We start from the raw sequence: 21,581 nt of genomic DNA on the forward strand, positions 1-21,581 counted from the left end.
TTACTGCCAACATATACTTTTAAATTGAGAGACAATGGCTTCCGTTCTTTTCCACAAACAACATACTCCATTTTTTGACTCCAGACACTTTTTTCTGGCTGTCCCCCACCACCTACTATGCTCCCCCTCATCCTAGCTTACTTGAAAAGTAAACTAAAATCCCACCTTCTTATAGGAATCTTCCTAACTCCTTTTAATTCTAGTACCTCCTTTCTTAACTATTTCCTATTTATTCTGTATATAGCTGATTCAAATATGTAGAAACCAGCTATATACAGAATAAACAGGAAATAGTTAAGAGAGGAAGCATTAGAATTTCTGTATATTATTCTATATATTCTGTACATTATTCTCTATATAGCTGGTTTCTACATATTTGTTTGCTTGTTGTCTTCCCCATTAGAATGTGAACTCCTTGAAGACAGGGACTGTCTTTTGTTTCCCTTTCTACCTATCCATAGTGTTTAACATCGTATCTAGGCATATCACAGGCACATAATAAATGCTTTTTTGTTAACAAACTGAAGCAACATCTAAACTATTCTTTGGTAGAAATTCTACCAATTTTACCATTGGCAAAGGGGACAACCAATGCAAAAGCACACAGTTGAGAGATGGAATGTCTGTGTATGTTATAAAGTATTGTACTACATTACTGTTATTTAGTCTAGTAATGTGAATTTTGTAAGTCATAAGGAGTGTTTTAAAATCCTTTGGAAAGAGTCATTCAACAAGTTAGTTATGATATATCTGTTATATCAACATCTACTACTTAACTCAATATTTTAACCTTTTTCAAATTAATTATCAAGTGTGAAAAACAGCATCTTTCTCAAGGCAATTAAGAATCAAATGTCTAGATTTAAATTCCAGTTCAACTTTCCTAAAATCAGCTCTTCAATATTTTCCATAGGATAGTATACTTTGAGTCACAAATTATTGTCCAAGGAGGCTTTTCTGAATACTCCAAGCTCACTCCAAAAAAAAATTTTTTTGTGATCTAGCATTATAGTTTATATGTTCAAGTTCTATGTTTCCCAATTCATTAAAAGGTAGACCTATTAATGAAAAGAGCAAACAAATGCTTTTCCTAGGAAACTGAAAAACTCTCTACCACTAAAGTAGTTTTTTTCCTCCTCTAAAGGATAGTTATTATACTTAGTGTTTTAAACTCAGTTTATCAATAAAATGATCCACAGTATCATGAGATTTCTTAACAAGGATTACAGAACTTGTATATCAATACAATAAGTACATATCTCATTGTGATATATATAGTATACATTTATTTCACTAAAAGCCCTTCTACTACTTAAGAATAAAACCATTAAAATCTAAAAGATACGTATTCAACATTTATAGAACTATTACCATATCTCAGCTGTGCCTGGGAAGGTGGTGGAGCCTCCAATTTTTCTATGGGGAAAAAGCATATGATGCAATTAGTTACTACTTCAGAAATTTTTTTTTCAATGTTATAAGAAACATTTTCTTTTTAATAGCAGGAATTTACAAAAGAGCAAAAATTTGAATTTACTTTTATACTTTTTCACTTAGGTAACCAGTCACATATATTATTTCAAGACTATCACTATTAGCACAAAAACAATGATAATTCACAGGGCACTAGCACTAGAATAATCCCAGATCTACTTTGTTCTATAATTTCTGGTTTATTACTGAGGTTACCTACAATATGAAAAAAAAAAACCCAACAAAAAAAACTGTGTGCATCAATTAGTGTCAACAAAACACAAATTATTTATTCACAATTATATCTGGAAATAGTAATGATCTACAAAATATGCCTACATTAAAAGCTATTCTGTAATTTTTCATACATTTCTAAAGAAAAAAATACAAGATGGAAAAATAAAACATATCTTTGAAGTAATCTTAAAAACAGTCATAGAATACATTTAAAATAATTTATAACAGCAGTAACATTCATAAATCTGTCCTATGCCTTAATTTTTTTACATTGAGGAAATCAAAAAAATCAATTTATGTACAATAAAGAACAACATAATTTTATTAAAAGAGCTAAAAATGTTGCAAATGTTAAGGTTTCTAATACACCACAAATACATTAGTTTACACTGTTTGAAAATTATAAAAAATTTCTTCTGATATAAGGTGGAATGGGCATGTTTAAAATAATATTATCAAATATAAAAACTACATGATTACTCTAAAAGAACAACAACTTGGCTTCTCTGAAAGAAGTAATGTTTTTACCACCTATAAAAATAAAACAAACTGTTATACAATAGTAGATAAAAACCATATTATCCATCGACCAACAACAAAAAGAATGAGCTTAGAACAAACATGGGAGAACTGTGTTAAAGTTATGATTTTCTTTTAAAGATTTGACTCTGCTTTAAAGCAGATCTATTACAACATGATGAAAAACATCAAACAGAAAAATATTAATTCAGCTAATATTTTTCTAATGCAGACGTTTAATTTCAGATAAGGACAGATTTTATAGGATTCAAGTAAAAATTAAATAAATATGATAGACCCATATTATAAGACAATAAGGAAGCAATATAACATTTATAACTTCATATTTCACTAAAAATAAGAATATCATTAAACTATGCAAAATAAGAAACAAAGAGATTTGCTACCAAATAAATTCAATATCAAACTAGAATTAAACTTTTCGACATTAGAGGTACACCAGACATCACAAAATTTGGAATTAAATAAAGCTTTATTCCCTATAAGCTCTCTTTTACCAGTACACTAGAACCTGTTTTCAAGACATGCAAACATTTCTTCTGAAAACATTTTTCAAAATATAATTTACCACTGTAGTCCATATAGATTTCTGATGAAATAAACATGCAAAGTAAGTGATTACATACCAGCACTAGTTAGTTGCATCATCACCACAGTTCTGACACTGTGAGGAGAGGTCGTTGTCAGTTGACTGGAACTTCTTGGAATACCTAAAATTCAATAAGCACGACCTTCCCAATGGAATGGGAATGTATGGAGCCTTTGCTTCCATCTCTTCAAACTACCTGAATATTGAACAAACACATTAATGTGTTCTGTACTATGTAAAAAGAAGGTGGAGGGTCAAGTTTATGGATAAATGTATAGTAGTAAAGAGAAGATGTCACTCTAATAATTATTCTTCTTCTTTCCTCTATACATAATATAAAAAATAAAGGTAATGAGAAAACTGAAGATGAGGGAGAGGAAAAATAAATAAATAATACAAAGAGAATAAAGCAATAGTAGAGTGGCAAACAGGTGAAATAAATCCATAATTAGAATAGATTCTGTCTCTTATCTAAAAGCAGAGGTTCTTAAACTTTTGCATTCACGTTTTTACCCAAGAAATGTTTACGTAATCCTAAATATATAGGTACATAGGAAGATAAAATAGGTTATACAAATTAAATATTTGCTGATAAGAAATCCTAATTTCATGACAGTAAAAGATATTAAATATTCTACCATGTTTTCATTCTTTATGTAAAAATATGTACATCCATTCCATTAGTATGCAAATTTTCTTTTATCTTTAATATGTAATAAAATTGTGGATAATGAAATTGTTTTAATATAAATTTCTTTATGATTTATTATCAACAAATATTTGATTACCCAGGGTCACATAAAAATTTCTCAGGCAAAAAATGATCATGAGTAGAAAAAGTTTAAGAAAGACCTTTTCTAAATGTTCTAAAGACCTTGCTGAAATATGGTTAGCAAATGGAATGATGAATTCTAATTAAGTGGAAGAAATTTAGTTAGAATAAATTCATAAATATTTCAAGGATTTGTGAATTCATCAGTGTGTGTCCTATTTCCAATTGCAAAACTACTACAACTTGGTAGAGTCTTTGAGACCAAAAAATTCAGTTCCCCACATAGTCAACCTGGTGCAAAGCCTTTACAAACTGTGTGTGCCTATTACTGACATGTTCCAGAGGCCTTTTTGTTTGTTAGAATCTAGCAGAGTTCATATTTTACAGATTCTGCCTTTAAGAACTAAGCTTATCTGCAGGCCCAAGGAGGCATCAAAGTAAGATATGAGAAATGAATCTATAAATATAACTTTTAAAATAACAATTTACATTGTAATTTTTGAAGATCTAAATGCTATGCCCTAAACTATCCTGTACATACTGAATGTTTTGTTTGTTGTTTTTTAACAAATGAGAAAAAAAATCTTCAGAATATTTGACTTAATTCCTAATTGACCAACCCTAACTGATTTTATCTTCCATTACAAAAGCTGAAAAACGTATAACTCATAACAGAAATAAGTATTACTTAGATAAAACATGTATTGAAATTCAATACTATGGCCTAAAGACAAACCAGTCACAGATGTGACCTATGGTGAAATGCATCCAAGAAAAAGTAAGGTAATTTTTAAGACAGAAATAAAGAAGATAATAAAAAAAAATTAACTTTAGAGGGGCTCAATTCTAAAACATATCATACAATGAGAGTTTTAAGATCTAGAACATCTTTATTTTTCCTTTGTATGATTTTTCTCTACTATTATTACTATACTTACACTCCTTGGAATTTCCACTATAAAAGGGATAGTAAACAGATATTAAAAAAATAAGTTATATGCAAAGTGGGATCCTTGTTCACTACTATCTGAAGAACATCAATTAAATTAACTGCCATCTCTGTTTTCTTAAGAGCAGACTTATCTATAATAATCAGTGGCAGAATTTCAAAAAAGAAAAAGGGGGTGGGGGAAGGAGGGAGAGGGAATGGAAGAGAGGGGGGAGAGAGGGAAAAAGGAGAAAAAAAGGGGGCAAGAAAAGGGAAGAGAGAGGGGGAAGAAGAGAGAGAAGGGGATGGAGAGACAGAGAGAGAGAGAGAGAGAGAGAGACAGAGAGACAGAGACAGAGACAGAGAGAAGAGAAGAGAAAAGAGAAGAGAAGAGAAGAGAAGAGAAGAGAAGAGAAGAGAAGAGAAGAGAAGAGAAGAGAAGAGAAGAGAAGAGAAGAGAAGAGAAGAGAAGAGAAGAGAGAAATGGAGAATATGATATGTAAGGGACTAAAAAATATAATTTTTTTCTTTCAAGTCTCTTTAACAGCCTTTGGTCTCAGTTATCAAGATTCAAGCAATTATTTTTTTTTTTTAATTATTTAAGTCTACCTATTCAATACAATTTAAGAACCATAAATATAGAGTATCCACCATAGGCCAGGAAAGGAGCTACACTCTAGAGATACAAAGATGAAAACAAAACAGTCCCAACCTTCAAGAAGCTTACATTCACCTGCAGAATGGGGAAGGCAGGGGGAGGTAGGTGCAGGAAGAAGGAGGTCATGGTAAATAAATGAAGTGTACTAAGGTAGGGAGGAAGGGCAAAAAAGTCCAAAGAAGGTGAGAAAAAGACAAAGATAAGGTGAGAAGCTGCCAGGCCTGGTTAATGAACAAATGTTTACCACCTATTCTCTATCCCAACTTCCTTCAAAGGCACATGGCTTCAATTTAAGCTCCTACATGCCCTAGCAAAACAAAGAATTTTCTTTTGACAAAGTCTTTTTGCTAGCAGCTCAGTTGCTGTTTCATAGCAGAAAAGGAACTGTGTTTGGGGGAAAGAAGAGGAAGGAAACAGTAGAGAAAAGATTTAATAAAAACAAACTTCTTAATTTTCTCCAAATAAGGAGGTACATAGATAAATATGCAGGTAATTTAGTAAAAATATCACACTCTAACTATATTATATTCAAAATGAAACTTTGGGGAGCCAGATTTGTGGTTTTATTAATGTAAAAAACACCAGGTGTGGAAACTCCCTCTATTGATACAGACAGGTGTGAAGTTAACATTAGAAATAATAAAGAACTGATAACCTATTGAAAAAACTCACTTCATTAAATAATACTTTGTCTTCAATAGAGAGGAGTAGTGAGATACAGAACAAGAACACTAGAATGAGAATCTCAGAATTGTGGCTCTGTCATTTACTACCAACGTGTGACTGGCCAAACCACTTGGGCCTCAGTTTTATTATCTGTAAAATGAAGGACTTGATCTAAATGATCTTGAGCTTCCTCTTTAATATTTGAAACTGAACGGAACTTAGGAGGTTAGCTATCCGAACCTTCTTCCAATTCTGGAATGATTGGCAACATCTCTGCCATATATTCAGATAACCTTTGCTTAAACCACTAGATGGAGCAGTGCCTGGAGCACTGAACTTGCAATCAACAAACCCAAATTAAAATCTTGCCTCCAACACTTAAAATCTGTGTGATCCTGGGCAAATCACTAACCTCCTGAAGCCTTAGTTTCTTCTTCCACAAAATGGTAATAATAGCTCCTACCTCTCAAGGTTGTTCTGAAGAGAAAATGGGATGACATTTAAAACACTCTGCAAATTTTAGAGTTACACAAATGTTAGTTAGCTAGAAATGGAGGTGGTAGTGGTGGTGGTGGTGGTGGTGGTGGTGTAGTAAACAAGAATACCTATATTCGAGTGCTAGATTTGATTTCTACAATTCAGTGGTTTTGCTTGAGTGACTTTACTTTGGGAGCCTCCTATTTCCATTTCCCTAAAACAGGACTATTACTTACATAGCTATCTCAAGGACGATTGTTACCCTAAGTACTTTGAAATTGAATAGCACCAAGTAAAATATAGGCATTCCAACAATGGGAAGTACATGCCTTTGTGAAGCAGATATTGCCAGTCAGCCAGATAGGTAAATTCTTTTTATCATATCAAAACCTGTCACTTTTTTTTTTTTTTTTTTTTTAGCTTCTCCCCATTGGTCCTAGCTTTAGCCTCAGGAGCTGCATAAAATAATTTAATTATTTCTTCTAGATTGCAACTCTTTAAATATTTTCACTTTTTTAAGATAGAGTGGAAAGAGCAAAGGACTTAGAGACAAAAGACTTTCTACCACTCACTAGCTTAGCAAGCTCAAGTCATTAAACTTCTCTGAGCTTTACCCCTGGACTTTTAAAAACTTCATCCCTATCATATGGCAACCCACTAAACAGTTCCTTTAAAACTGTTTTAAAGGAAGCCATCTCTTTTCACCCAAATTTGTGTAGGCCTCATCACCTAATTTTATTCTCTTCAGCTCAATCACTTCTATAAATTTCTATATCACTTCTAAATTGATGTTTTAAAGTAGCAATGTAGCTACTTTTGAAAAATAATTTTTCAGCAAATAAACTCATACAAGGAAGAAAAAAATGTCTTTTAAGTCTACATATTCACTTTTCTTTGATACCTGCCTTTTAGTCCTGCATATCTAATTGCCTACCAGATATTTTCCACTTGTCCATTCCTCTAGGTCCTCAAATTCAACATGTCCAATCTGTATTCATATTCTTTCATAAGTCTGCCCCTTTTCCGATGTCTCTATCTGATCACACTGGCATCATTATTGACTTTTCCTTGTTTCTCAGCCCCCATATCCTACTAATGCTAAATCCTACTGATTCTCTCCACATAGTCACTCTACATCCATTCTCTTCTCTCTCCTAATATTGTAGCCACCCCAGTTTTGGCCTTCATTATTACTGCTTAGACTATTACAATAGCTTCCCATTTCCTTTCTTCAACTTACCCCATAACCAGATCATTTTTTCATATACTAACCAAAATAATCTTCCTAAAGGCCAGCATGTTCAAAATCCTTCATCAACACACCAGCAAATAGTTTCAGTAGGTAATCTCTTTATCAATAGTTAAAATGAGGGGACTAGATTAAATGTATCACCCTAACTTTCTAACTTTAAAAAAAGAAGAATGTAAAGTTATTCTTCTCTTTTTATTCCATATTTTTTCCCAAATTGAAGCTATAGGCATTTCCCAAATTCACATCACCCCTTTCATACATTACATCACCCATGCCAAAAAAATATTCTTAATTTTTGCCTTTCAGATTATCTCTTAAAGGCTCAATTTATCTTAAAGGCTCAGTTAGTCTTAAAGGCTCAGCTTAAAGGGGATTGCCTTGACTAGGAAATCTATCCTGATCCCATAGCTGAATGTTCTCTTCCTTTTCAAATTTAAAGGATTTTGCCAAGATCTCATTTTTTTTTTTTTTGCCTCCATGTCATAGTATCTGGTATCATGTTTATCCCATGTATCAAACAATCCCTTCCCAATGCCCCAAAGTAGGATGTAAGGACAGCAAACAAATCTTATTTTTGCATTACCATGACTTTGTATAGTATTTTGTGGATAGAAAATACTTAATAAAGTTGGACTGAAATTCCTCCTATGGAAAGAAGAAATCAATGAAAAAGTTTGGGAAATAAAATTAATATGTCTGAACAGAAAAGGCAGTGCTAGAGAACTTCAATTATCTGGATATCTGCTGGAGCTTGTTTTTCTCTCTACCTAGGGAGCAAGATGGCACAATAAATACCTGGTCTAAAGTCTAGAAGAACTGAATTATAATTGAACCTTTCCAGCTATGTGAGTCTGGGCAAGTCACTTAAATTATTCTCTGCATTGGTTTCCTCATCTGTAAAATGAGGATAATAACAGAACCTACTTCCCAAGGTTGTTGTGATATTTGTAAAGTGAGTAGAGAGTGCCTAGCACATGATAGATGCTTAAAAATATTTGTTTCCCTTCATTTTCATTCACTGTGATATTCAAATTGTCCATATCTTAATATCTATATCCTAGGGAACTAAAATAACCTGGAACATAAAACTGCTGATCCTCCATGTATGGGGAGGATCTCTGGGGAACAATGGAATTGAATTAACTCAGAAAAAACTTAAGATGCACAAAGTTAGAGAATCCACCCCAAATGTTCGTAGGGACTATTTGTGCCCAACATTGTTGGCCTTGTGACAGAGCATTCTGAACTCATAGTGGTCTGACTAGCCAAACACACTGTAACTTGATTATCATAATGATGTCATATAGATCCTGAAGGACAACAACCAAACACATTTACTATGTTCAAGGCACTATACCATATACTAAAAGAAAAGACAATCCTGCTCCCAAGGAGCTCACAGTCTAATAGGGGAGAAAACAACAACATGTAAATAACTATGTACAAATAAGATCTCTATACATAATCAATACGGAATAATTAACAGTGTGAAGGCACTAGCATTAAAGGGAAGTAGGAAAGGTTTCTTGCAGAGGGTGGGATTTTAACTGAGACTGGAAAAAATCCTGGAAAATTAGGAGATGAAGATGAAAGTGAAAAGTTTAGGCATAATGCACAACCAGTGGAAATTCTCATTCAGTTGTGATAGGAGTGTCTACCCCATGATACACACAGGAGGCCAATGTCACTGGATCACAGACTTGATGCAAGAAAAGTACAAAGGTAGGGAATAATCAGGCTTTAAAAGTCAAGCAGAGGATTTTATATTTGATCTTGAAGTCAATAGGGAGTCACTGCAGTTAATTTAGATAGGGAGTCGCTATGGTCAAACTTGAATTTTAGAAAGATCAATTTGATGGATGAGTGGAGAACAAACTGTAGTAAAAGGGAAAAGACTCGAGACAAGGAGACCAACCAGGGAATAATTCTAATAATCCAAGTACCAGGTCATAAGGACTGAGACCAGAGTGATAGATGCATCAGAAGAGAGAAGATAGAAAATGACAGGACTTGGCAAACAATAAAGAAGACAAGAGTGAGAAGTTAAGGAAAAAACCTAAGTATCAAGTCCAGGTGACTAAAGATAGTGGTGTACTCACTTTAGCAATGGAGAAATTAATAGAGGAAGGTTCAGATGAAAAGGTAAACAAACTCAACTTTAGGGATGCTAAACTGAAGATGTTTATGAGAAATCCAGAATGAAATGTCCAAAAAGCAGGTGGAGATAGAAGACTGAAGGTCAACAGAGAGATGAGATCCAGAGAAATATATCTGAGAATTATCTTCAGAGAAATGATCATTGAAACCTGATGAGATAATGACATGAAATGGTATAAAAGGAGAAAAGATGAGGGCACAGGACTGAACTCTGGGGAAAACATTCACAGTTAACAGGTGTGGGCCTGGATAAAAATCCATTCTAAGAGACTGAGAAGGAACCCTCACATACAAGGAGAAGCAGAACAAAGAGAGGATAGTTTAGGGAAATCTAGAGAGAACAGAGTATTAAGAAGAGGGTAACTGATAGTGGTCAGCGACTGTAGAGAGATTAAAAAGGATGCAAGTTGAGAAAAAGTCATCAGATTTGTTATTGAAGAGATCATTTGGGGCAGCTAGGTGTCACAGAGGATAGAGGACTGGCTCTGCAGTCAGGATGACCTGAGTTCAAGTACAGCCTCAAAATATTGGCTGTATGACCTTGAGTAAGTCATGTTATAGAAAGATTAACAGAGAGAGAAAGAAGGGGAGAGCGGGGGAGAGAGGGAGATAGAAGGAAAGAGAGAGGGAGAAGAAGGGAGAGGGAGAAAGAGGAATAGAGAAGGAGGTAGAGGGAAAGGGGGAAGGGGAAGTAGAGGGAGAGAGAGACAAGGAGAGAGAAAGAGAAGAAGAGAGAAAGAGGAAGAGGAAGAGGGAGGGAGAAGAGAAATTTCAGTTGAGTGATGACATTGGAAGCTACATTTCAGAGAGTCAAGTAAATGAGAGAAAAGGAAATTGAAGCATTAATTATAGAGGCTGAAGAGATATAGGATGATAGTTAGCACTAATGAATGAATCAAATGAGGAGTTTTTGAAGGTGGAGAAAACATGAACAAGTTTGTAGGCAATAGGGAAGACAGGAAGAGATTGCAGATGAATGAAATTGAAGATGATAGAGGGGACAATTTACTGGAAGAAACAGGATGAAATGGTACCACTTCTGTAGGGAGAGAGGTTTGCCTTGTCAAAGAGAAGGGTCACCTCAGCATGTGACATAGGTGAAGGAGAACAAGAATGATGTGAGATTAGGAGGGATAAACAATGAGTTCAAAGCTAATTATTTCAATTTCTTTTCAGTGAAGTATGAAACAAAGTTCTCAAGCTGAAAGGATGGGAGGAGCCATGGGAAAACTGAGGAGAGACAAAAAAGTTTGTAAAAGCCTTTGTGGTGAGTGGGATATAGTGAGCCAACTGTTATCTTATCATTTTTCAGTTGTATCTGATTCTGTGAACCCATTTAGGGTTTTCTTGGAAAGACATTGGAGTGGTTTGCCTTTTCCTTCACCAGCTCACTTTACAGACAAGGCAAACAGAAATAATGTGAATTACCCAGGGTCACACAGCTAATAAGTGTCTGAGGTTGGATTTCAACTCAGGTCTTCCTTATTCCAGGCCCAGCACTGTAACTACTGCACCACATAGTTGCCCTAGCAAGTCAATTAGGGAGTTAAAAAAAAAAAAAAAAAAAAAAAAGATTGCCTTCTTCATCGAAGACCAATTATGTACCAATTATGTAACACAAATTTGTAATGATCTAGTCAGGTTTTGTGATTTCATTAGGAAGCAGGTAAGACCAGAGGCTTGACAAGGCTTAACCATATAAGGAGGTAAGGGACTTAAGAGAAGACAAAGTAGAATTGAATTTATTCATCAAAGGATCAAGTTGGGCAAGGAAGGAGAATGTAGTCAAGTACAGAGAAAGAGCCGAAGGATGGAGGAATTAGAAGACCATAGATACATGTTGAGGTACAACAAATTCTCACATTTGCTATGTCCAAAAAATGTGATACACATTCTACATTTTAGGTTCATTAGCTCTCTGCCAAGAGGTACATATTATATGGAGCATATATATGTGTTTCATCTTCAGTCTTCTGGACTGGCAATATATCACAGAGCTGATCGGAGTTCTAAAGTCTTTTAAGACATTTTCATGCAAGCAAATGAAAAATGTTCCCAAGAGAAATACAAAGCAAAGCAACTCTGAGGTTCTACCTCATACCTATCAAATTGGCAATGATGAAAAAAGAAAATAGCTACACTTTTGATGGAACTGTGAACTGGTCCGGTCATTCTGGAAAACAATCTGGAATCATGCCCAGGGAGTTATCAAACTGTGCATATTCTTTGACCCAAAACAAAGGATTGATCACAACAATGGATTTTAAAAGTAAAAATGAAAAGGCACATTACTAAAACACAAATCAAAAGATATAATTGAATGTACTTCCAAGTTAAAACATGAACATGCAAAAATAACTTATACAACCAAGTTTTAACAAATGAAAATTAATATGGCAAAAAAAAACATGCATTAAAAAATGAAATGAGAAACTTTAAAAGGCAGAAAAACAACAAAGAAATTTTTCAAATCTCTCAAAAAATGAATTCCACATAAGAGATGTTAGTGAAAATACTTCTCCAAATGCGTTTTAGTAATTTTTAAATAAAAATTCTAGCATCTCATTATCCACATGCACCTTTACCTCATTGTAAAATTAGTAAGTAACCTCACATTTGCAGAGACTTCCTGACCACCTATACTGGTTTAGACAGGCCAATAATGAATGGGAGCAAAACAACCCCTACCTCCTGGGAAAAAAAAAAACTGGAGGAGAAGCTAAGGAAGTATAAAACCAAAGGCTGTACAGGTCAGGAAGTCAGAAACTTGGGTTTCCCTATGGTGCCAAAATTCAAAAGCACTTAATTAGAACTAGAAATCTATGTGCAGAAGCAGAGTTCACACTAGGAGGCAACCTAAAGAGACTTTTAAGCTGGTTACAATATAAGTACCTAGATTAGTGACCAAAGGATTTACATCTGTTTCATATCATTTCAAATCTCTACTATTTTCACATGAAAGAAATATTCATAGATGTCCATCAGTTGGGGAATGGCTGAATAAATTATGTTATATGAATGTACTAGATTATTATTGTTCTATAAGAAATGATGAGCAAACTGATTTCAGAAAAGCCTGAAAAGACTTATATGGACTAATGCTGAGTGAAGTGAGCAGAACTAAAAGAACACTGTACACAGTAACAGGATTATGTGATGATCAACTGTGATGGGCTTGTCTCTTTTCAACAATGAAGTGGTTCAAGGCAATTCCAACAGAGTGCCATTTATATACAGAAAGTGAACTATAGAGACTGAATGTAGATCAAAGCATAATATTTTCACCTTGTAGTTGTTGGTTATTTGCTTGTTTCTTTTTCTTTCTCATATACTTTTGCCTTTTGATCTGATTTTTCTTCTGCAGCATGACGGATATGGAAGAATTTAGAAGAATTGCATGTGTTTAACCTATATCAGACTGCTTGCTATCTTGGAGAGCAGGGAGAGAGAAGAGAGGAAGAAAAATATGGAATACAAAGTTTTGCAAAGGTGAATGTTGAAAACGATCTTGGCATATATTTGAAAAAAATACTATTAAAAAGAAAGATTCATCAGCCCTAAATCAGCAACAAGTAATGGCCCTACCCCATCTCCTCATATAGTACATCTGGGAATTAATAGCTCATAATAAATGCTTAATAAATGGTAAATGGTGGCTGAGGAAAGGATCCACAAGAGCATTGTTTACTACAACACCTAATCTCCTTCAAAGCTTTCAAGAGTGTAAGGTTTGACAACATTATATACTCCCACCCTGTACTAACATTTTAATGTAGTCATGGGCCCAATGCATTACACTACCCTCTTTCAATAACACTCACAGAGTTAGGGGATCTGAGAGTAATCAATATACTTGTGAGGCCATTGTTCTATTCCTGGTTGGGAAAAGGTTTGGCAAAAGAGATGGAATGTAATTAAGTGGCTTTAAGGGAGGTCACAATGACAGATAAATTACCATCTTGATTATTCAAATTATTCAAACTCCCACTCTATTCATTAAGAATATATTAAACAAAAATTATCAAAATTAGATGATGGGGGCAGAGCTGATGATATGTTCAATTCTATAGAATTGAAATTCAGGCAAAATTTTTTCAATGTTCTTCCTAAAATAAGTCAAGAATAATTTAAGAAAAATATCCTTGAAGTTCTTTGGGTGGAAGAATGAAAATATTTGGTTGTTCTAGGTACATGAGAATCACGTACTATGATTAAGAATGGGAAAGAACCATACAGCTATTCTAAAATAGAGGAATAAAAGAGGAAATAAGACTAAAAGAAGAAATTTATCATTGCTCTTATTAATATTTTCATCTGAAGAACAAAGAACTAAAATAATAATAGCTCAAATTAAAAAAAAACACAAAATATACCAACATCACATTATAATAATAGTGGGCTATGATGATACTAAAATTTTGGAATTTATCCTCTATTCCCCAAAAGGAATTAATCACCCATTAACTGAAAATCATATAGTAACTGGAAGTTTCCTTAAATACCAGAAATTGGGCCAAAAAATTAAAACTCATAATTCATTTTCATAATATCTTAAGTGATTAAAGTCTCTCTCCATTCTATCTGCTGCTCTGCCTGGTTCCAATTCTATCAAATAAGATGCCTTCTCGGCCTCCTCTACAGGTAACCCCTGTTCTCTCCTCCAGATCCTCCATTCTGCTTTTCTGTTTCATTTTGTATGTTGTCTCCCCCAGATTCTGAATCTTTTTTTCCTTGTGCAGCAAGATAATTATATGAATATGTATGCATATATTGGATTTAATATATATTTCTACCATGTTTAACATATACTGAACTACTTGCTATCTAGGGAAGAGCATGAGGGAAGGGTGGAAAAATTGGAACACAAGGTTGTGCAAGGGCTAATGCTGAAGAATTGTCCACACATGTTTTGAAAAATAATATAAAAAAAAAGAGAAACAAGTTTTACATACATACATACATACATACACACACACACACACACAGAGAGAGAGAAAGAGAGAGAGAGAGAGAAATCTAAGAATTTGCATCAATTTAGAAACCTGAATAAGGTAAAACTGCAATGCTCTCTAAAAAATAAGGATTCCTACATTCTGACTCCACTGAAATATGAACTCTAAATTCATACAGAACAATTCAAACATCTTAAGTCATTAGCACTTAAATACAACTCCTATTTTTCTACTTAATTTAAAGTGGAAATTAAAGTGGAATAAAAAGTTTTAGTGAATAATATTCCATAACATTCATATACCATAATTTATTCAGTCATTTCCCAACTGAAGGGCATCCACTTAGTTTCCAGTTCCTTGATACTACAAAAAGAACTGCTACATTTTTGCACATGTGGATCCTTTTCCCTTTTCTATGATCTCTTTGGGATATAAGCCCAGTAGTAACACTGCTGAATCAAAGGATATGCACAATTTGATAACACTTGGGCATAATTCCAAACTGCTCCACCAGCATGTATTGGTGTCCTAGTTTTTCCACCTTTTCTGATCAATAGTGATTTAAAGTATTTTTTCATATTCTAGAAATGGTTTTAATTTCTTCATCTGAAAATTGTTCATATTCTTTGACTATTTAGCAACTGAAGAATGGCTTGTATTCTTATAAATTTGAGTTGGTTCTTTATGTATTTTAGAAATGAGGCCTTTATCAGAATCTTGGATATAAAAATTTCCCCCAGGTTTTTGCTTACCTTTTAATTTTTTCTGCATTGATTTTGTTTGTACAAAAACTTTTTAAATTTAATGTAATCAAAATTATCCATTTTAGATTTCATTATGGACTCTAGTTCTTCTTTGACCATAAATTCATTCCTTTTCCATTGAGAGGTAGACTATACACTGTTCTTCTAATTTGTTTATAATATCACTCTTTATGTCTAAATCATGAACCCATCTCAACTTTATTTTGGTGTTAGGTATTAGGCGCCTAGTTTCCACCATACTATTTTCCAATTGAAAGATTCTTTAAAAAAAAAAAAAAAAAAAAAAAAAAAAAACTTGTAAATACTTTTTTATTTCGTTTTTTAACCTAGGTTTATAAAACTTATACTCCCCTTCAATCAGTTTTGTAAAATGTTAGTTTAGTTTTCTGAATATTTAACTCCTTAAACTATTAAGACTTTTTATGTAATTTGTTTATTATCTTTACTATGCTTTTTATTCATGAAAACACTATTTTTTTATTATATCCTTAACATAATTCTTTCAGGCTCCATTTTCCCATTACGTTGGTGATGGGTGTATAAACAATTTCTTGATATTGCTTTTACAAATGTTTCATTTCCTGAATATTTTGCTAGTTTACTATAGTGCAAATATACCTAATTTTGTAGTAGTTTTTAAGCTAAGTAGACTTTAGATTATTGAAACATGCAACAGCAAAAACACTCTATTTTTTAGTCATCCACAAAATGTTAGATAATTAAAATGAAAGTTTAATGTACACCCATTAAAAATATTAAACACATAAAAATTGAAATAAACTAAAATACAAACTTTTTAATCATTACCAAAGCATTCTCTTCCAAACAATCACAAAGCTTTGTCAGACTTGTATTTATAGCCATATACCGACATCTGTCAAAGTTAAATATTAAAAGATTTACTATACCAAAACTAGGAGGGGATTCAGTTGATGTCGCCTGCTTCACTCTCTGAATAAGAGCAATCTCAGGTTTGGGATATCTGGATGCTAAAAATATTTTCAAAGCAAATAATTTTTATGTATTTCATAATAATATATGCCTTTATTCTGAATTGTCATTTGTTAACAACAAAATAATAAATGTAACACAACAAATACACTCAGAAAAAGAAATATTATCTTTTATAAAATATAGTATGCATATTTTTGTCCATATACATTTATATTTGGGAAAAGCTCAGTAAAACAAAGTGTCTGACAAACAATGGCTGTCAAAAAGAGACAATAACCCCTCACAAGACTAAGGAACTGAATCCTACTTAAATATTAAATTAGTACTATTAATTTATATACTATATATATATATATAAAAATTAGTACTGCTAGTTTATATACATTTTCAACCAATGATATGTGGACTCATCAGGGATGCAAACCATAACCACACCATGCCTTTAAGTGATCTAGGCCTTGATGTAGATAAGCTTAGATACAACAAAGCCTCCATCCTCATGGAAAACAAAATCAAAAGGGCATAAGAAACTAATAAATATAGTTATAATATGCAATATTACATGATTAATGACCTAAAAGACTGAAGCCAAAAAAAAAAAAAAAAAAATGCTAGTGAAGTCTTATAAACTAATTCAATAGATTAGTCATTCAAGTGCACACCATACTCTAGCTCAGGGGTCCTCAAACTTTTTAAATAGGGGGCCAGTTAACTGTCCCTCAGACTCCTGGAGGGCCGGACTATAGTAAAAACAAAAACTCTGTTTTGTGGGCCTTTAAATAAAGAAACTTCATGGCCCTGGGTGAGGGGGATAATCGTCCTTAGCTGCTGCATCTGGCCCACGGGGCCGTAGTTTGAGGACCCCTGCTCTGGACAATAGAGATTTCTGATCCATTTGAGTTTTTTCCATATTAGTTTTTATACTGATCTACTAGGGAGACCCAGGCTCACTAACAAAGCCTAATACTGTTCTGGGGTTTAATGCAATCAGGGAAATGCCATCTGCAAACAGAACTGTAATAGACTTTACCATTTATTGGACATGTGACTTGTATTTTAATTCTGCATAAAACATCCTCTATAACTGTAGTGATCACTTTTGTACAACCTATTATCAGGGGTTCTTAACTTTTCTGTGTCATTGAACATAGTATCCTATGTTTTCTTCAAAGGAAGAAACCAAAGAGACAAATAAAATTATCCAAAAAAGTTTTGTAAGATATGTTCACATGGAGTGGTTAGATACTACAGTAGATAGAGCACCAGCCCTGGAAATTTTTCTACTTCCTACAATTATTAGTCTTTTTCACCTCAAATTATTTGGGGGGGGGGGGGCTTATAGGTTAAATCCTCAATTGAGGAGGTTTCATTTGTATTAATTTTTTTTCCTAATACACACACAGTGCCTTCCATGTAATAAAAGTTTTTGCACTGATATGAATGAGAGGAAACTGGCAGAGAAAAGAGTAGAAAAATATCAGAGAAGTAGCATTTGCTTTTGTCTGGGGATTCACCTTCCCTCTCAGCCTCAGTTTCCACATCTGTAAATTGGGGATAATATCAGTACCTACCTCACAATGTTTTTTAAGAATCAAATAAGATAATACATGTTTTAGAACATTTACAAACCTTAAAGAACTATATAAATGCTAATTATAATTATTATCATCATTCAGTTATCAAGTAATTTCAAAATTAAATGTTATAGAATTGATACAGCATGTTTCTCCAGTTGGAAAATATTTTCTAACCACAGATGAATGAGGCTATGTTCACATGTATTAAGATTTCTAAACAAAGCATTTTAAAATAAACAAGAACTCCTTACACATGTATATGTTTGAGGTTAAAATTTCACTAAAAGTACTCCTTTGATGCATCACTTATTGAGAAAAGAGGCTGGGGTCTTAAAATTCTTATGCTAATGAAGCACAAGTTTTATGATTACAGCAAATGTTAGAGATTCCATTACCCTGTAATAGTCACATATTCATGCCTTGCTTTTACATTTAAGTCTCTACTTCTGAAGAACTAGTTTCTACTATCTTTTGTACCACATACCTTCTTAGAGATAAGGACTCTGCACACAATGCCTAACCCTCATTCTCTACCCCAAAGATATTCTGCTCAGAGAAAAGTCACAGCCAACCTGGGAACAAATTGATTGGTATCCAAGACCAGTTAATTTTTCCTTGGAATGATAAACAACATGATACACAATGTTTATCTTTCTTAGAAAGAACCTAAGCTCTGTTAATTAGTAATAAAATAATTTGGTATAAGTAATCACACAGGTGTGCAGAATAAATAAGGGAAGATACCCACCTTTCCTCATGGTACTCACTGAGACAGTCTGTCCCTATCTGAAACTGCCAATACCAGACTTAATGTGGAGACATCATGGGTTACTAATGAGATTAAAGGCCCCTTGGAGACTGACCAGCAACTATCACAAGTGAGTTAATCTAGCTGATGCTATTCTTATGGATATTTCTTTCTCCAGTGAGCCTGTAAGAAGGGTAGACAAAAAGGGAGAATTGATCTGTTCAATGTTTAGACAGTGTCTCATATATCACCATGAATACATTTTATCTGTGAAACTAGCTTACCCCAGAGCACAGAAAGTTTAGGTCCCAGGCCAACTATGTAAATAATGGGGTTATCTACTAAAAGCTAGCAGGAATGTACTTCAGAGCTACTGATTCTGGTCTTATCCTGTGTCTTTTTCAATAAATACCTCGTCTTACAATTCTCTTTCTCCTATAGTTATTTTCTGCCTTTTTTTCCCCTGCCTGAGCATTATTCAGTTTGCCAGTCAAGCCAATGCACACAGTGTCAATCAAGGCAGAAAAGCTTTTGAGTACATAACTAGTTATGTTTGCAGTCCAAGAATCATTTCCAGTAAATTCAAGGCTCATTGCCAAGTTGGTTTTTAGATGCTAATTTCTAAGCCACAATTAACACACCCAAAGAAAATTCACTAAGTTAAAAAAAGATTCAAAATTTTTATAGAAAGAACAACCATCCAATAATACTATAGGTCTCTGTCATTAAAATATTTTAATGAGCAGTTGATTAAAAATAAAGTATCCAAGTTTCAAAAATAGTGGCCTACGTTAAAAGGTAGTGAAATCCACTTAAATTTTACTTTCAAGAAAAAGCTGGGTACCCATTAATCAGGAATGATCTAAACTCAGGTAAAGTTAAGGTTCAGTAATTTCAAAAGATCCCTCTGAAACCTTAAGATTCTGTGAAATTACCTGTTGACTGTTCTTTGCAAATACTTTATAACCCTAACTATATGAATACACTTAAGCTAAGAAGTTTTAACATCAAATATTCATAAAGTGGGGGAAGGAAAGAAGAAATATTCATGGGAGACAAATAGTTCTATTCAAAGAAAAAAATTAAATTTATGACCTCAAGGCTCTTGACAAAATTTTTTTTATTTAGTTTGTGCAAAGTGACCAAAAATTCAGCAAACTAAATGCTCTGATTTTTTAAAAACTAATTTTCAAAAAGTGAAGTTTTGTGTAGCAGTCATTCAAGTCAAACAATAATGAGTTTTTGTTTTGTTGTGTTTGTTTTTTGTTTTTGTTTTTTTTTAAGATTGTAGATAAGTTGGTTGGTAATATAAAATGACTGCTTTGCAAATTACAAAATACTAGATATTTCAGACAACCAAAGATGGAAAGAATCTGAGTTCATCTAGATCAACCTGTACCTGAACAGGAACCCCTTTACTATATTCTTGAATAGTCATCTCAGCCTCCTCTTAAAGGCTTCCATAAAGAAAGAAATCATTACCTCCTAAAAAAGCATTTCACTTTGAAAATTGACTGTTAGGAAGTTTTTCTTTATATCAACCTAAAATTTGTCATTTTTTCTCTAGGTCCTTTCATCTAGAGACAAGAGAAATAATAAAAGGAGACAGGCAATGGAATATGAACACAAAAACACAGCATGGTACTTCAAGAATAGTGCCAAACACTAAAACCCAAGATGAGTTGAGGTTGACAAGGAAAACCAACCCAAAAATGGGGTTAAGAATAAAATCAAACAAAGGATAGAGCCACTGTAAATGAGATAAAATAAGACTCAACCCCCCTATCATTCCAGTGACCCAAATTCACCACTGATCTGGGGAAAAAATTGCCAGTAGAGGCACATTTTCCCCTAGTCTTCCCTTTACTCCTCCTCCTAGAAAAGGAGTTGGAAATGTCTGGCCTTCATCCACAAAAGTCCCTCAAAATCATTTGAGAAGGCAAGCACAGGCACTGATGAGCTGAAAGGTAGGTACAACAACCACCCACTGCTTAAGTTCTGTAAGTTAACAATTTTGTATGGGGAATGATGTTATAAATATTCAAATGGCTCTTGGCAGAAAAATGGTTCTCCACATCTATCCTAGAGGGTGAATTAACCCTTTCTGCATAAGAGTTATTTTTCATGAAAGATGAAGTGAGATCAAGTACTTTCTGGTTTATAAAGTCCGTTATTCTTATCTTAGTAAATAGTACACAAAAAGCCAACCTAAATAGGAGAATAGTAAGAACAAACTAAGACTACAGCTGAGTCAGCAGATGGAAGCACATACTATTTATTCTAGGACACTTACCTTTCAGCAGAGACAATAGCTAAAAATTCCACTGTGATGCCTAAACTCCCCTCAAACTTCCCCTCCTCAAAAAAAGTATCACAGGCCTTTATCAATAGTTTAGAATGAATAGATTCATACCTCCATGACTTTCTTTAAGAAGCAGCTTAAGAACCATTTAATGAATGAAGTGAAACTTTTCCAGATCCTCCCACCCACCTGCAAAAATTTGTGCCCTGACTCCCAGTATTCAACTTATATTAACATTATATGTTCTGTGCATATTTATACACACACTTGTCTCTCTCCGTTAGAATGCAAGCTTCTTGCAGGTGGGCTTTGTTTCATTCTTTGTATTTTCATCTTCAACACCTAGCACAGTGCCTGAACCATAACTAGTAATAATTTTAATATCTTTGCAGATTAACTAAAATTATTTCTAACATATAAGGTTCAGATTAACCTCTACCTGCTAGTTCCAGACATGACTTGAGTCCCTTAAGGGAAAGGACTGACTCATTTTTTTCCCTATTAACATATTCAGCCTTTAGTTGTGTAACCTATG

General features: G+C 33.6%; 1 protein-coding gene across 3 annotated transcripts in view; it reads right to left on the reverse strand.

Annotated features, from left to right (window-relative positions):
* The window catches only part of TMEM65 (transmembrane protein 65), a 47,904-nt gene that overhangs the window by 20,098 nt on the left and 6,225 nt on the right, over window positions 1-21,581 (reverse strand). The window contains exons 2-3 of one of the 3 annotated variants that reach the window (XM_031947169.1): window positions 16,374-16,454; window positions 1,372-1,416 (exon numbers count right to left, since the gene is read on the reverse strand). In XM_031947169.1, coding sequence (XP_031803029.1) covers window positions 1,372-1,416; window positions 16,374-16,454 — 126 coding nt within the window. Of the gene's footprint in view, window positions 1-1,371; window positions 1,417-2,876; window positions 2,961-16,373; window positions 16,455-21,581 lie in introns of all 3 variants that reach the window. The other 2 variants (XM_031947168.1, XM_031947170.1) reach the window with 2 other exon arrangements.

This window comes from Sarcophilus harrisii, chromosome 1 (genome assembly GCF_902635505.1).
Source record: "Sarcophilus harrisii chromosome 1, mSarHar1.11, whole genome shotgun sequence".
NCBI lineage: Eukaryota > Metazoa > Chordata > Mammalia > Dasyuromorphia > Dasyuridae > Sarcophilus > Sarcophilus harrisii.